The sequence below is a fragment of the Urtica dioica genome, chromosome 4 (genome assembly GCF_054948205.1).
Source record: "Urtica dioica subsp. dioica isolate 48M chromosome 4, U.dioica_male_clone48M_v1_H2, whole genome shotgun sequence".
Taxonomy (NCBI): domain Eukaryota; kingdom Viridiplantae; phylum Streptophyta; class Magnoliopsida; order Rosales; family Urticaceae; genus Urtica; species Urtica dioica.
Genome location: NC_142759.1, coordinates 20,058,831 through 20,074,002, shown reverse-complemented (window position 1 = coordinate 20,074,002; position 15,172 = coordinate 20,058,831). Strand labels below are relative to the sequence as shown.

At 34.1% G+C, this 15,172-nt stretch overlaps 1 protein-coding gene across 1 annotated transcript; it reads right to left on the bottom strand.

Annotated features, from left to right (window-relative positions):
- Nucleotides 1-3,413: 3,413 nt before the first annotated feature.
- Nucleotides 3,414-7,185, bottom strand: HGO (homogentisate 1,2-dioxygenase). The gene is made up of 7 exons (XM_089613274.1): nucleotides 6,698-7,185; nucleotides 6,476-6,555; nucleotides 5,413-5,756; nucleotides 4,684-4,753; nucleotides 4,461-4,615; nucleotides 4,119-4,202; nucleotides 3,414-4,010 (listed from the first exon to the last, which is right to left on the bottom strand). The coding sequence occupies exons 1-7, from the start codon at nucleotides 7,114-7,116 to the stop codon at nucleotides 3,780-3,782; spliced, it is 1,383 nt and encodes a 460-aa protein (XP_089469400.1). The 5' UTR covers nucleotides 7,117-7,185; the 3' UTR covers nucleotides 3,414-3,779.
- Between the last annotated feature and the right edge of the window lie 7,987 nt (nucleotides 7,186-15,172).

The window sequence follows — 15,172 nt, the reverse complement described above, 5'->3', positions numbered from 1 at the left end:
AAATAAGTAATTGTATTTTTTTTAAGAATAGTTTTTTTCAAAAGCTAAGAGTTGTAGCTTTTCAAACTTACGTTATAATCTCAAAAGTGTTTTTGCCATTTTTTTCAAAAGCTGTTTTACCAAACAGGAAAAAAGAGATCTAGCTTTTATAAAAAAACCAAAAACAAGTTTAATAAGCTGTACCAAACAGGCCCTATATGTCGTATTGTGTTAGATGGGCTGGACTTTGGAAAAGTAAGTTGAGCTTCCAATCCAACAATAGTCTACCGAGAATAATTCAAATTATAGTCTCTATTAATGTGTAAGTTTTAATATCTTGTAACATGATTAGTCTTTGCAAGATGAATGATTTAAACGTTGAATATAGTTTAGCATTGAAATGAGTGGCTCTATGCATATGCTTTTGTCTTTAGTAAAAAAAAAAAAAAAATTGAAGTCGCGAATTAAGAGTTTTATATAATTGAGGGAAGGATGTAAACTGATAGCAGATTGTATTGTCGAGAACTAGTAATATTGCTACACGGGCTCAAGTATTATTTCGTTATTTATAATATATTTATTATCAAATTCAATAGGTATTAGATCATAGATTTATTTAAATAATCCAATTTAACTGTTTTTCAGTCACGTTCTCAAATTAATGACCTGTCACTCACAAAATTCGGACCAAAGCCATCTGTGAACTTATTTCTTTAAGTGGAAATTGTTTGCCGTAGTGTTTTAAGAATCTAATTGCATAAATACCGTGTATAAAATTTTATCACAAAAATAACTTCTTAAACAATCATTTCATTTATGTTTATAGTAACTTTTTAAATAATTTTCTTATTGTTTTGGCTTCATTTTACCTTGATTACTGCTTATAGTTTCTTTTACAAGGAAAATATAAGAATACAAATGCTTATAGTTTTAAAAGTACTATTTTTAAAGGATTTAAAAGAGCCAATATTTTTTTAATATTATTTCTATTATTTTATTTAATTTAATGGGATAGCTAGACATATTAAGTATAAAAAAAAAAATTAGCCTAATTAACTAATAATTTAAAAAATAATCTGGTCTAAACTAAGACAAAACACTTCATACTCCCGTATTATAATTTTAATTTAATGGAAGGTGCCTATTATGCTATTTATCATTATTATTATTAATTGAGTTCTGTAACTAATAAATCACGTACAAACTTAAATTTTGATAAATAGCCAACGTTTTGTTGATTTTGCAAAATAACTATTGACATAAAATAACGGTATACATATTCAAAATATAACGAAAATTAACTTTGTCACATAAGATATTGTGGCTATATTTGAAACGTTAGCTAAACAATAAATTGTCACATCAGATTCAGTGATTATATTTGAAACATTAGCTATATAGTAAGAAAAATTAGTCAGACTAAACAACTTGAAACGTTGGTATTGCAATCTAGCCAACGTTTCGCCTAAGTTTCTATTCTAGCAAAAAAAATGATGACTAACAAATTGGCTAACATTAACATGTAGTCAACGTTTTGATTAGCCAAAAAATTCATTTAATACACGTGGCTGCTGTTTCTTTTTATAAAAAAAAAGATTTCATCGGCATTCAAAGATGTGTAATACAGCCAACGTAATATAATCAACATTTAATATTCGTTATTTTCCATAATATTTTGGCTTTCCTAATTTGTAACCCCGTCCAGTGGAAAGATTATAATATTCGTTATAATTAGGAAAGTTGTTTTGATTTTCAATTTTTTATATTATAATATAAACATGTATATCCTAGTTCTTTTTATTCTTTGTATATTTTATTAACTTTTGTCAGTAATTAATTACGGTTTATTTTTATATACTCCAGGCTCATCTATTGTAATCGTTTTATTAATTTATGTTTATTTTTATGTACTGCAGACACTTTTACTATAATTGTGATTGATGACAACCGATATTTCAACTTTTATTTGTTTCCTATATTATATTCATTAATGTTTTTCCTTTTAGATATTCAAATTTGAATCCAAGCGTGTATGAAGCCAGATGACTTTCTTATTAGTAGGATTCAAATGTTGGCTACTGTTTTATTTTCACTAAATTAAACCACACAAAAGTATATTCGATATTTCATAGTCGTAAATTTCAGTAAATGGCTAGATTGCAAAATTGACTAAACGCGCGGGCTAAATATTAAAAACCAAGTTTCAAAATGGCTACGTTACTAGGTTGCCCAAATGGTAATGTTACCGTTTCAAGCAAAGATTGAAATATCATTACCGCTATCGTACTGAGACTTAGATTTTGCGGATATACTATAGTAATGGTTTATCGTAATATACAGTCTAGAAAATGGTAAACTATACCGTTGAAGTTACCGTTACTATCGTGGTAAACCATTAAATACCGAATTTACCGAGAGGTGTCTAATGAACAAATGAATACACAATAATTCTTAATATATATACCATTAAGAAAAGAGATACAAAATTTTAATATATATATATATATATATATATATATATATATATATATATTACATCACCAAGCATTGTACTACAATACAATTAAATTTTAAAGATATATATATATATATTAGCTTATATGTGCATATTTTAGTAAAAAAAAAAAAAAAAAAGTATGTATGTTAAAGTAATTAAGCCTATCTCTGCCAAGAATTCAGATTCCAAAACGCTTGATATAATGATACTGCTATGTGCCACGTATTATTTGCATTAAATGCTGATATAATGAGTCGTACTTAAAAAAAAATTGCTTAATTTGTCACCAATTTCATAATATTTTCCCACTTTCTATCAAAATGCTAATTTTTCCCAAAATGTCACCATCTATGTCAACAATGTTGACATCTATGTTTGCCCTTCACTATTAGATGTCAACATTGTTGACATAGATGTCAACATTGTTGACATAGAGGTGGTATTTTGGAAAAAATTAACGTTTTGGTGGAAAGTGAGAAAATGTTATAAAATTAGTGGCAAAGGCAATTTCTAAAAAAAAAAATCAATGTTATTGTCATTCACATAATATCATATACTTTAGCACAAATACTAATTTCTTCTCTTTTTTTTTGCTTTATTATTATTACTAATTCTCATTTATGTGGGCCCGATTTTTTTTTTTCTCTCCTTTCTCGTCGTCTTCTTTCAAAATTAATACGATAAAAGTCTTCAAAATCTTTGGACCACCATTAAAGCACACCGTTGCAAGTCTGGAATTTTATAGATATTAGCGATCGAAAAATGTTCAGAAGTCATGGGATTCAACGGTATACAATTAAAATCATACAGCGCAGTGACTGTAAAATTTTCTTCTCTTTCCCAATTCGAATTTTGATCCCGACTTCCTCTTAAAGACCATAAAAAAAAAAATAAAAAAAAAAAATAAAAAAAAAAAAAGCCGGATTTCACTAACCGAAAATTAAACCTTTTTCTGTCCGAGTTACCACGATTTTCAGGGAAAGACACAATTTTATACTAACCGGTGCCGAGACTCTTCAAAAATCCGGTTTCCGCAGAATTTCAATACTTTTCAACTGGCTAAGTCCATTATATTTTTGTAATTATTATTATTGCTGCTGCTCAGCTTTAGTGCGTTTTACTTGCACCTACTCTGTAAGCCCTTTATTTCATTCTTCATTTTTCCACTCTATAAAATGAGAGATATACTCACCAACATTCCTACATCTACTATTTCATTTGCTTTCTGAACCTTTTTATTATTTATACAACAAAGATGTTACTATATGCTGTACACAAGTCTCTTTTCCCCTTACCTGTGACTCTATTCCCTTGAGTGAACTTGAAGGCTGTTATCATTATCATCATCTTGGTTCTTGTTGCCAACTGTAAAATGAGACTTGAGTCCGATCCAACACTGGTAATAATCGCGATCGATGTAGGGCGAATCGAGAGCCCATGTACAGACTCTAGGGATCAAACTCGACTCGAACATGAAAGCCATCGTGTCTTTGATCCTGAACGGACCCACCTCTTTCCCATCTGAAACGGTTGCCTGTTTCACAAGGAATGTCGCACACATGTTACAATCTCTCACTCACACGCCATGAATGTGAATGTAAGAGAATGATCTCATCTAAAGCGAGATCATCGATTGGATTACCTCGTAAGTCTTTGTATCGGGACCATGAGGAGTCATACAGCTATGGAGGCTAGCCCCGCCCGGTTCAAACCCATCAGCTTTCGCCTATGTAAAACGACACAGATATTCCCATACACTGATCGTAACACTTTCAAAATAGAGTAGGGATTTTTTCGTTTTTTGCATGTATTGTAAATAAATAAATAAATAATAAATGAATTATTTATTTATGATGAACTTAAAAAACATATTTTTTTTTTATATAAAAAACATAGTCTTACACTATAAATCGAAAACTATTGAAGGACCAAAATGTCACTCGCACAATAATTGACTCTATGCTAAATAAAACTATTATTTTACCTCGTACCCGCCGTAAATGAGGCCCATGAACTCGCTCATGCAATTCCGGTGATAATACGGCGGTCGAAACGTGTGCTCGGCGACCAACCACCGCGGAGGGAATATCACGAAATCAAGCAAAGCTACGCCGGGCTTGTCAGTTGGTGCAGTCAGTACTGAAACATAGGTGGTTTAGCAACAATCAGTCAACCCAGCATGTTGACTAAGTAGAACTTTTGTGTACCTGTGTTTATTGATGGATCGCTGTGATCGATCAGAACTGTATTGTATGGGCAGAATTTACTAAGATCGTACTGCAAGTGAAAAAAGAATGTGCAATTTGGTTGGTCCAAAAAAAAAACAAAAAATTTAGCGATATAAGCCACATAAACATAAGCGTTTGTGTTTTAGCCAACGTTATGTAAATTTTTCGTAAATAGCCAAAAACTCTTGTAAATATTTCGTAAATAACCATATTTACTAGAAATTTACTCTGCGTTTTTTGTTATTTTTATAGCGTAAATAGATTTACGTGGCTATTTACAAAAAATTAACGACACGTTGGCTATTTCAAATTTCTTACGTTTCATAAGGCTAGATAGCCACTGGACCCAAAAATTTATGCAGCAAAAAAAAGAAAGAATGTGAAGCCGAGAGAACTCTAGATAAAAGAACAAATAAGTTCTTCATTTAAGGTTAAAAAAAGTGTCTGGTTTCTACATAGATTTTCGGGCCGTGTCGAATATTTTGGCTCTTAAAACTATAGAACCGGGAACCATACCGAACTGCTAAAGAATCTACCATCTAATTTCCATTTACTTGATAATACTCGATCCTTCAGTTCTTGCAGTTCTTTTAAATAATTCTACGTAAGAGCATTTAGACTAAAATGTTCTTTGGAGAGAGTTCCGGGTCTCATGACGCATGTTTATTGATGAATTACTAAGGTTCTTATCAGATAAAAAAGCATCACCTTATAAGGAACATAGTTACCATGCCAAGCAACGACGTTGAAGGGCGAGAAATCTTGTTTAGCGGTGAAAATCTCGCCGCCAAACTTTTGGAGGATGGTGTATCCCGGGCGATGAGTGTCTTCATACCACGCTGTCGGAGCGAGGAAATCTCTTGGGGCCGCGAGCCCATTAGCTCCGATCGGCCCAAGATCGGGGAGCTGAAAATGGGCCCCGAAAATCTCTGCTACATAGCCTCGGGAAACACCATCTGGTAGATCGACGGAGAAACGAAATCCCTGAGGCACGATTACGATTTCTCCAGGGGATACTCGTAACTTCCCACACTCTGTAGTGATCCACAGCCCTGAAATATACACAAATTACAGCAAAGAATAATGTGTCTGAAAACAAGTCTTAAACCAGCTACTTAGTACAGAGAAACTAGACCAAAAGACTATTCAAAGCCGACGCGAAACGAGGAAGTATCTCCATTACTCGGCATACAATTTGTTAAGACTCGTAGTAGAACTACGAAAAGGGTAAGCTATTTCAATTATTCGATCATGTGTTTGTCATTAGTGTTTAGGAGAAGAGTTACTCGGTTATTATTTTGATTTCTTTCGTCATAGATCAGCGGGGTCCATTAGGTATATAGTCAACTTAAACGTTTGTTTTTGCAAAATAGTCAACGTTTCGTAAATCTTAGATAAATAGCCATTGCATTTTATATACGCTTATTTACAAGCGTATATTTACAAAAATACCCATAAATACCAAAAAAAAAATTGAGCTTATTTATGGGTATTTTTGTAAAAAAATACACTTATAAATAAAATATAATGACTATTTACCTAAGATTTACGAAACGTCCGCTGTTTTACTAAACTCAAATGTTTAAGTTGCCTATTTTGCTAATTTTTTGTTTTAATTATCTTCCTAGGAGAATTATTGAAACTAGAGATTATTAGTTATTAACTATAAATAATAGAGAGAAAGGAAATAGAAGTTGTATTTTCCTAATATGTAATAAATTAGCAGAGGTAATTGGTATCAAAATCTAAGTAACTTTCAAATTTGACTCACTTCCTTTCTGGGGAACTATCAAGAAATCGCCATCGGCGCTGCAAAACGCGCAATCGGACATAGATGCGTTGGCATTGTACCTGCAAATTCAACGCAATCGCCGATCAAACACCGCGGAATATCCGAATCAGCTCAAACAGATTATTGATTAACCTAATCTCTCAGTTCAAGCCCTAATAAACACAATCCTGATTAAAAGAGGGTTAGGTAAGTAGGTTTTACATGTGAATCGCATAGCCGTGTCGTAGAAAGGCGCTCCCGGAGCCACACACAGTGAAAAGCCCGTCGACGAAGTTCGTCGGCGTCGGGGACAAGTCACCATCCACCGGCCTCCACCGGAGCTGAGTCGGCGTGGCGGCGCTGTTGGACTGCGTGAACTCTCCGACGAGCTTCGCGGCGGTCGGAGAAGGCCGAAAAGGCTCGTGAGTGACGGAGGGTTTGATCCGATAGAGCCACGAGCGGAGGTTGAGGCCGCGAGGGGACGTGAAAGATGTGCCGGAGATTTGCTCGGCGTAGAGGCCGTACGGACACACCAGAGGGCTGTTCTGACCCTCCGGCAGAGCTCCGGCGATGGCCTCCGAGGTGAACGTGTTTCCGTGGCCGGACTGGTACGAAAGATCGTCGAAATCGGAGGAAGCCATGGAAACTGGAATCTTCTTCTGAAGAAATTTGATTAAAAGGAAACAAAGAGGAAAGACTCTTTACATTACGTCCACGTAACTATCACGTGTTTTTTTAAGTGTTGGATGATTATTTATCATCAAGATCTAAATTTAATATAATGTCTTTGATGTGATCCAAAAAAAAGAAAACAGAAATCGATGAGCGTTTGGTTTTCATTCCAAAAAGTGTTTTTGACTTTTTGAGATAAAAAAATTGAAAACAAAAAGTGAAAGTTACGTTTGGTTTAATTTTTCGGAAAAAAATTTTAAAATTTTTTGAAATTGTTTTGTAAAATAGTAAATAAAACTGAAAACAATTAAAATGTGTTTTGTAAAAAAAAAAAATTTCTCTTCTTTCCTTCTTCTCCTTCAAAAACAAAAATGAAAACTGTACCAAACAGTTTTTTCAATTTCTCAAAAACAAAAATGAAAACTGTACTAAACAGCTTTTTAAAAACAACTGTAAAATAATTTTTCAGTACAACTATAAAAATTAGAAAATAGAAAACAAAAACTTTTTTAGTCCATTTAATCGAGATCTTCTGTACTTTATTTCTTCCATATATTTCATCATGTAAATATGTTGCCTAAATATTGAATTCTACGTAGATCATAGTATATAAAGGGAACTGTAAAATTTACGGAATGCATTTGGTACAGAAAAGTTTGTTCACTAATTTATAGATACTAATGCAATTATCAATATATATTATATAACTACTTAAGTTAATGACCAACACAAAATCTACATCGATGCAATTTTTTTAATAACCATGGAAACTTATTTCTTTTATATTTATTCGTGGTTAATTTAAAATATAGTATATTAGTTTAAGAACAAAATTATAAAATTAAAAAAGTGGACTTTTATGAATTTTCAAAATTTGTGTTTTTTTTTTAATAGAGATCCTCAAAAGGACTTTAATAAAATAAGCCTAGTTTGATATAATTGGGAAAAATAGTCTCATACAAAATATGTTCATATAATATAGAAATTCGGAAAGATACAACTATTTCAGTAAACCTTGTTTTTTTTTTTCCTTTTCGAGGACGAAAATGTTATTGAATTGAGAAATGGTCTGATCTAGTAGTGACTTCAATGTTTTGGACCAAAATATTGTCTTCCATATTTTTGGACAATTTTAGTAGTAACCTGAGGAGAGAGAAATTATTCTTACTCGCTTTGCCTTTTTATTTTTGTTCATTTTGATCCAAAACTTGCTCACTAAGCCATTCACTGTTCTCTCTCTCTCTCTCTCTCTCTCTCTCTCTCTCTCTCTCTCTCTCTCTCTCTCTCTCTCTCTCTCTCCGTACATTATTTGTTCATTGTGCCATTCACAGCTCTCTCTCCTCTCTTTCTCTCTCTCGTACGTTATACGCCGAGACGTTCTTTGTTCATTGGGTTATATAATTGTAAGTATACAATTATAAGAAACTGTAGACATGCATGTCTACAAATAAAGACGTACGTTCTTTCTCTCTCTCGTACGTTCTTTGTTCATCGTGTCGTTCTTTGTTCAGTTTCTTATAATTGTATACTTACGATTATACGCCATCTTCTAATTGTAGACATATAACCCCACAACTTCAGCTATTGTAGACGTATTAGTCTACAATAACTGAAGGTGTAGACCTAGATGTCTACAATTACTATAATTATAGATATACATGTCTACAAACTAGTGTCACTGTAGACATTTAATTTTTTTTCATACACTATAATAACAATCAGATATGCCTTTTTCCTATGCAGGAAAGTAGGAAATATATATATTTTTGAAGCAGTGGCACATGGGTCGAACCCACAATATACGTCGAGGGAGAAAATTTAAGTATTATGGTGTCGTCTTCAGTGAACTACCCTAGTCTGATGCAAATGTTGTTCGCGAAGCTTGGCCTTTCCCCATCAACTCACACAGTCAGTTTAAAGTATTTTATTGATGGTGCATGTAAACCTGTTGAGATTAAAGATAACGGTCAACTGAAAGCTTATTTGTTTTTTAGGAAAACGATTCCTGACATGGAAGATTTCATAAGATTTTGGAAATATTTGAAGAGCCGCATGAAGGGCATGAGCCAGCAAGGAATGACCTAGTTTCTCCAGGAGTTAGATCAACTCCTAACACGGTTGAGCAAACACAGGGACTGGAGGACGTAAATACTTTTTACGAGCCAACACAAGAACGTAGAAAGTCCCCTCTTCCACCTAGACAGTCCCCTACACCTCATCGTCCACCACCTAGACAGTCTCCTCCTCCTCCCCTTAGACAATCCGCTCCTCCGCCACCTCCACCTAGACAGTCCACTCCTCCGTCTTCTCTACCTAGACAGTCTGTTTCTCCTCATCCTCATCACCTGTGCAGTCCGCTCCTCCTCATCCTCCTCCTCTAAGTAGCGATGAGCAAGTGATGGATATCGATTCCCTTGTGACACTCCATCTTCATGGATTGTACGCTAACAAATTGGTCTTGGAACAACAATTGAGTTAGTACGCCATAAATAAACACTTTACGTTTCGGATAAAGTATCCACAATTGAACTAATTGTAGATATGTCCGTCTTGAATACTTAAACATACATGACAATAGTTGTTCATGTTAGTGATAAACCGGGTTGTTAATTATTCACCTTATCATAATAACCGTGCGAAAAAATAATTAATTACGCTACCTTAAGCTAATCAATTTAATGGTTATCAAACAAGATCTAGTTTTGTTTAATTAATTCAACCATGAGAGCATATATGTCAAGCAATCAATATAAAGAGACGAGTTATTAGAAAACTTACGGGTTACTCATTAAGCTTTCTGAATCGGGATCTCCTCGAGCTCTTCGTCTTCTTCTCGTCTCGTCTCAGCCTACCAGCGTCGTCTTCTACGATCAGCCCTCCGAGATCTCTCTGAAACTCTTGGGACCTCATTTGATCTAGTCAGTTCGTGATCAAGATCCTCCAAGTTGAACCCGTATCGAGAAAGGTCAATTATTTTGTTATACCTTTCTTGATACATATATACCCTAAGCACCGTTGCTTCCCCAGCGAAAGATTCTTCCAAGCGTACATACTTCAGAAGTGTCGGCAATCTATCGATTCTGGAATCAACCCTTAGGTGAGTGAACATTGACCTTCTTTCAGGAAGGATAGATTCTGTATCTGTCAACCACTTCCTACTCGAATCATGTTTCGAAACTCCCAAGACATAAGCTGTGATTAGCATGATATTAGCCTTTTAGCGAATGAGTCAAAGAGCGCGGTAACATGATCCAGTATCCATGATCACTTCAGGATTTAGATCAAGTCTCACTGTGACCATCATAGCGACCTCGGTTAGTGTGTCGTAACGGTACTTAAACGACACATCTACAACTAAAGCATGTATGGGTTGTGCACTTACCACAAGTGCAGAATGCTCGCACGTCGTGATCAACCTTCACTGGTGTTCCACCTATATGACTTTAGATATAGCTATCCATGCGCGTATTAGTCATCGGTCATGTTTTAGCTCACCGTCCGAACTCATGTGTCCAACACGTGACTCAATTTAATACGGAAGTTACAGATGATAGTTGCTATTGATTATGATATTCGGAGCTCAACCCACTAATCATATGACGCTAATAAAGTAAACCATTATTCTATTTAATTATCATTTATGATTTAATAATTATCTCTCGTGGGCAAGAATTCCTAACAATCTCCCACTTTGACCAGAGAAGATAAAGCAATTCCTTTTAGCCATTTTATTCTTAGCCATGTCATACAGATAGTTAGAAGTCTAACCAGGATTGAGATTCCCATCATATGAAGTCCCACCTTAATCTATTACTCTATCGATTTTGTCTCATCAACGTATTTCTCGTTTAACATTCTTTAGTTCATGCTACTTTGCAAGTGATCATTGACTTACCTTTATAAGGTCAAGTCAAGTTGTCAATCAGTAAATCAATTTACTATAGAACACATTAACACTTCGCATACAGTTAGATCATATACCAGACTTTATATCTTCTTGATAATAAGTCCCCTATCACAGGTGTACATCCCTTTGGCACCAAGATTAGTTGTACCACGTCATGTTTCAATCTCATCACCACTAACTATAGTGTGATATCATTGAACATATTTTTAAGACCTTTTATTGACTTTTTTCCATTACTTGGTTATTACATAGTCGATCCTTATTGGTCGTGTTCATATTCAATATACACATGACTCAAGGTTCTGGTACATCTATAATAACTACGTATCTCACTATTTCCAGAAATCATCGTGTTTTAAATATTTGTTAGATTTCTCGGAAATTGAGCATTGTCAAGGGACTAATGGTTAGCCCTTATAATGACAATGTCTTCAGCCTCGTCAGTCGAGCTATATACCTTATGCCAATAAGTATATTTGAGATAATATGGAAAGAGCTAGTTGTTTCTAAAACTTAGGTTATAGAAACGATCAGCTCTGTCAAATTCCTTGTGTCAATAGTTCACACGTTTTTAAGGAGTTACACATATCGATCATTCTCGTAATATCGATTTAATTGATAAAATCTTAAGTACAATCATACTTGGTTTATTTCATTCTTGGATCAACCTTTGTGAAGGTTTTAGTAGTTACATTACTTAGATCCATGTCATAAGTTTTTCAGAACTTTATCCCCAAGGACAATTCAACTTCCAATTGCAAGACCCAATGAATTGGTTCGTGGTATCAGAAGAGCATTATCGTTGTCAATATCTATAATCAAGGGCTCAAACCCTTTTTGTACCATTAAGCTTATTTAAGCTTGAACGCATTCAATAACCCTTCTAATCCATTAAGTCGAAGACTTAACTGGCAGACCTTTTAAATTAGGTTTATGACATCTTTTAAGTTATTATGATCTTCATAATCAAATCTTTCATTGAGTGTAAGATATTGTTGATGGTATTGAGGTGATGTGGATTCTTGCAAGGATGCTCCCACTATTTCATTAACCATGTTCATAAGGAAAGTATCATTTTTCCTTAAGTTATATTTATCGATTTATCGAACCATGTGGTAATGTAATTTTTAATTATCCTTCCACTTAAATTACTTAATGATAGCAAAATATCATCATTAATGATGAGCTTGATCATGTGAAGGATATTTCTATGCATTGAACAACATGTAGCTAGATTCGGAACCTCCCACTTAATTGACAAATAATAGCGACTAGGATCCAATTAAGGATGCTCCCACTTAATAATTAGAAACATAGTGGCTAGGGTCCTTTTAAGGATGCTCCCACTTATTATTGAACTAGAGTAGCTAGGTTCATATTAAGAAAGCTCTCACTCATTTAGTGAACTAGAGTAGCTAGGTTCCAATTAAGGAAGCTCCCACTCAATCAATGAAGTATTAGTGGCTAGGATCAAAGATTCTCCAACTAACTCATCATCATCAACACTAACTTGACGTTGTATTTCCTTCTTCTTTTTTATCGCACAACAAGTCAATGTCGAAACAAGGTAACTTTTCTTTATGCGCTCTCAAAGTTCTAAAGAGTTCTTAAACATATAAACATATTCAATTATAAGAAATAAATCAATCAAATGCTAAATAAATTTCTAGCAGAGATATAACTAATAGAACATCACAACGCTCACTTATAGTGTATGAACGGAACATTAAGTTATTCACACTCTATAACATACATATTATTAATCACGACATTTATGCATAAAAATTATCATAAAAACTTCAAATGCATTACAGGAATCAAAGAGGGAAAAAAATATTAATATAACACAACCATGTGTCCATAAAAGAATATAAAAACATAATGTAATGTATAAGGGAAAAGAAGAGATTCATCATATCTGACATAGCCACGAAGGCTACAGTTCAGAAAACCTCAGATGATAAAAACACATCAATATGTTCAAATTATCAATCAAAAAATAAAACTAGCACGAAATTAGATCTTCAGACGGAGCATCAGCTTCTCTACAACTCGAGCTTGATTCCGACATTGTTCAACAAGCTCATCAACACTTGCGTGTTCCATCAGATCTACTCTGCAACAAGAGAAGAAGTACGCTCATGAATGATTATCCTAAAAAAAAAAATTTAGGATATCTTTAATCATGAAATTTAAAGTACCATACCAGCATTCTTCTTGTTTTTCTCAAGCTCGACCAAGTACAATGGACAATGCCTTCGCCAATGGCCTTCAGTATTGCAGTGATGACATTTACCAGCGTTTTCTTGCTTCTTACCTTTTCCTTTTCCACTCTTCTTGAAATATTTCCTTTTCCTCTTAGCAGGAGCTTTCCCCTTCGAACTACTAGGTTGTGTCTTAGATAACTCTGTTACGAATATTGCCCACTAGAAGATGATGATTACTAAATAAGATAAGAAGTTACTTTATTAGCATTATATGATTAATGGGTTGAGGTCTGATAACATTCATAATCAATAAAAACTATAATCCATAGTCTCCGTATCAAACTGAATCGCATGCTGGGCATCCTAGATCGGACAGTGATTTAAAACGTGGTCGATGACTGATATGCGCCTGGAAAGCCTTATCTAAAGTCATATATGTGGAACATGAGTGAGGGTTGATCACTCAGTGGGAGCATTATACACTTGCAGAAGGTGTACGACCCGAACATGCTTTGGTTTGGATAGATGCGTCGTTTAAGGACCGTTACGACGCACTAGCCGAGACTGCTTATGATGGTCGCAGTGACGCTTGATCTAATATTCTGAAGTAATCATGGACTTCTAGATCATGTTACCGGCTTCTTTGACTCATCACGTTAAAGGCTAGTTATACGCTGATCAAATAAGTGTCTTGGGAAGTCGGGATATGATTGTAGAAGAAAATATTTTACAGATACAGAATCCAGCCTTCCTGAAAGAAGGTAATGTTCTCTCACCTAAGGGTTGATTCCAGAACCGATTGATTGTGCACACTTCCGAAGTTGGCTTACGTTCGGTTGAATCTTTCGTTGGGGAAGCAACGATGCTCATGGTTTATATGTAACGAGAAATGTATAATGGAACAAATTGACCTATCTCGATACGGTAGAACCTGGAGGGTCATGATCACGTACTGAATAAATCAGTGGACACTCGTTACGATGAGTAAATATAATTCTAGTATCAAAGTTAGGTTCAGTCCTGGATTACACGGTGGAGTATTGTAAGGGACTAGACAATTCGATTATAAAAGAAAAAAAAAAGGAATATTTTGTCTTTTATCGAGATTGTTAAGCTTCTACTACTAGGTACTTCGTCCCTGATTCGGCTTAGATAAAGGCGGATAAGGACGTTAATATAATAGTATGTATTATTATTATTATTAGCTCACTTGCTGTAATAGTGATTGACAACATTAAATTCCAAAAGGGTATTTTGGGAATTAAATAAATATTTATAGTAAAGTTATTTATTTATTGCTAGATCAAGTAAATAAACTTATTATTTATTGTTGGACAAGTAAATAAGTGTTTAATGGGCTTAAATCTATTGGGCCTTGAAAAAGAAAAAATTCGCCTACCCCCTACGGTGTTGGACGTTTTTTGCACTCGTGTGGTAACCAGTATTTTTTCTGTTTTTATGTTCCTAAAATATAGGAGAATAAATAGGAGATATATTTTCCTATATTCTCTCTTAATATTTAGGCTAAATATTAGGAGGATATTTAGGAGAAAATCTAGGAGAATATATTTTCCTAGATTTTCTCAACAGTAAAATATTTTATACTGTTGTATAAAATAAAATCATAGATACAGATCTGACGAATGAGAGAAAAAATAGGATTTACTTGTTGAGATCCAATGGCTGAGATTTAATCCACTAGTGTTAACACAATAAAATGAAATAACATCTTTTAGAATATTCTGGAATATTCTATAAAGATACTTTTTAAAGTGCTAAAAATAGAGGGCTGATGTGAATCAAAATTTAACCTAATTGTCAAGAAATTTTGTGGCCTCTCTCCCTTGAGTGTACCGACCTAATTCCTCTACTCTTTCCCCTCGGAATTACTTCAATTCCATTCTTAAAAAT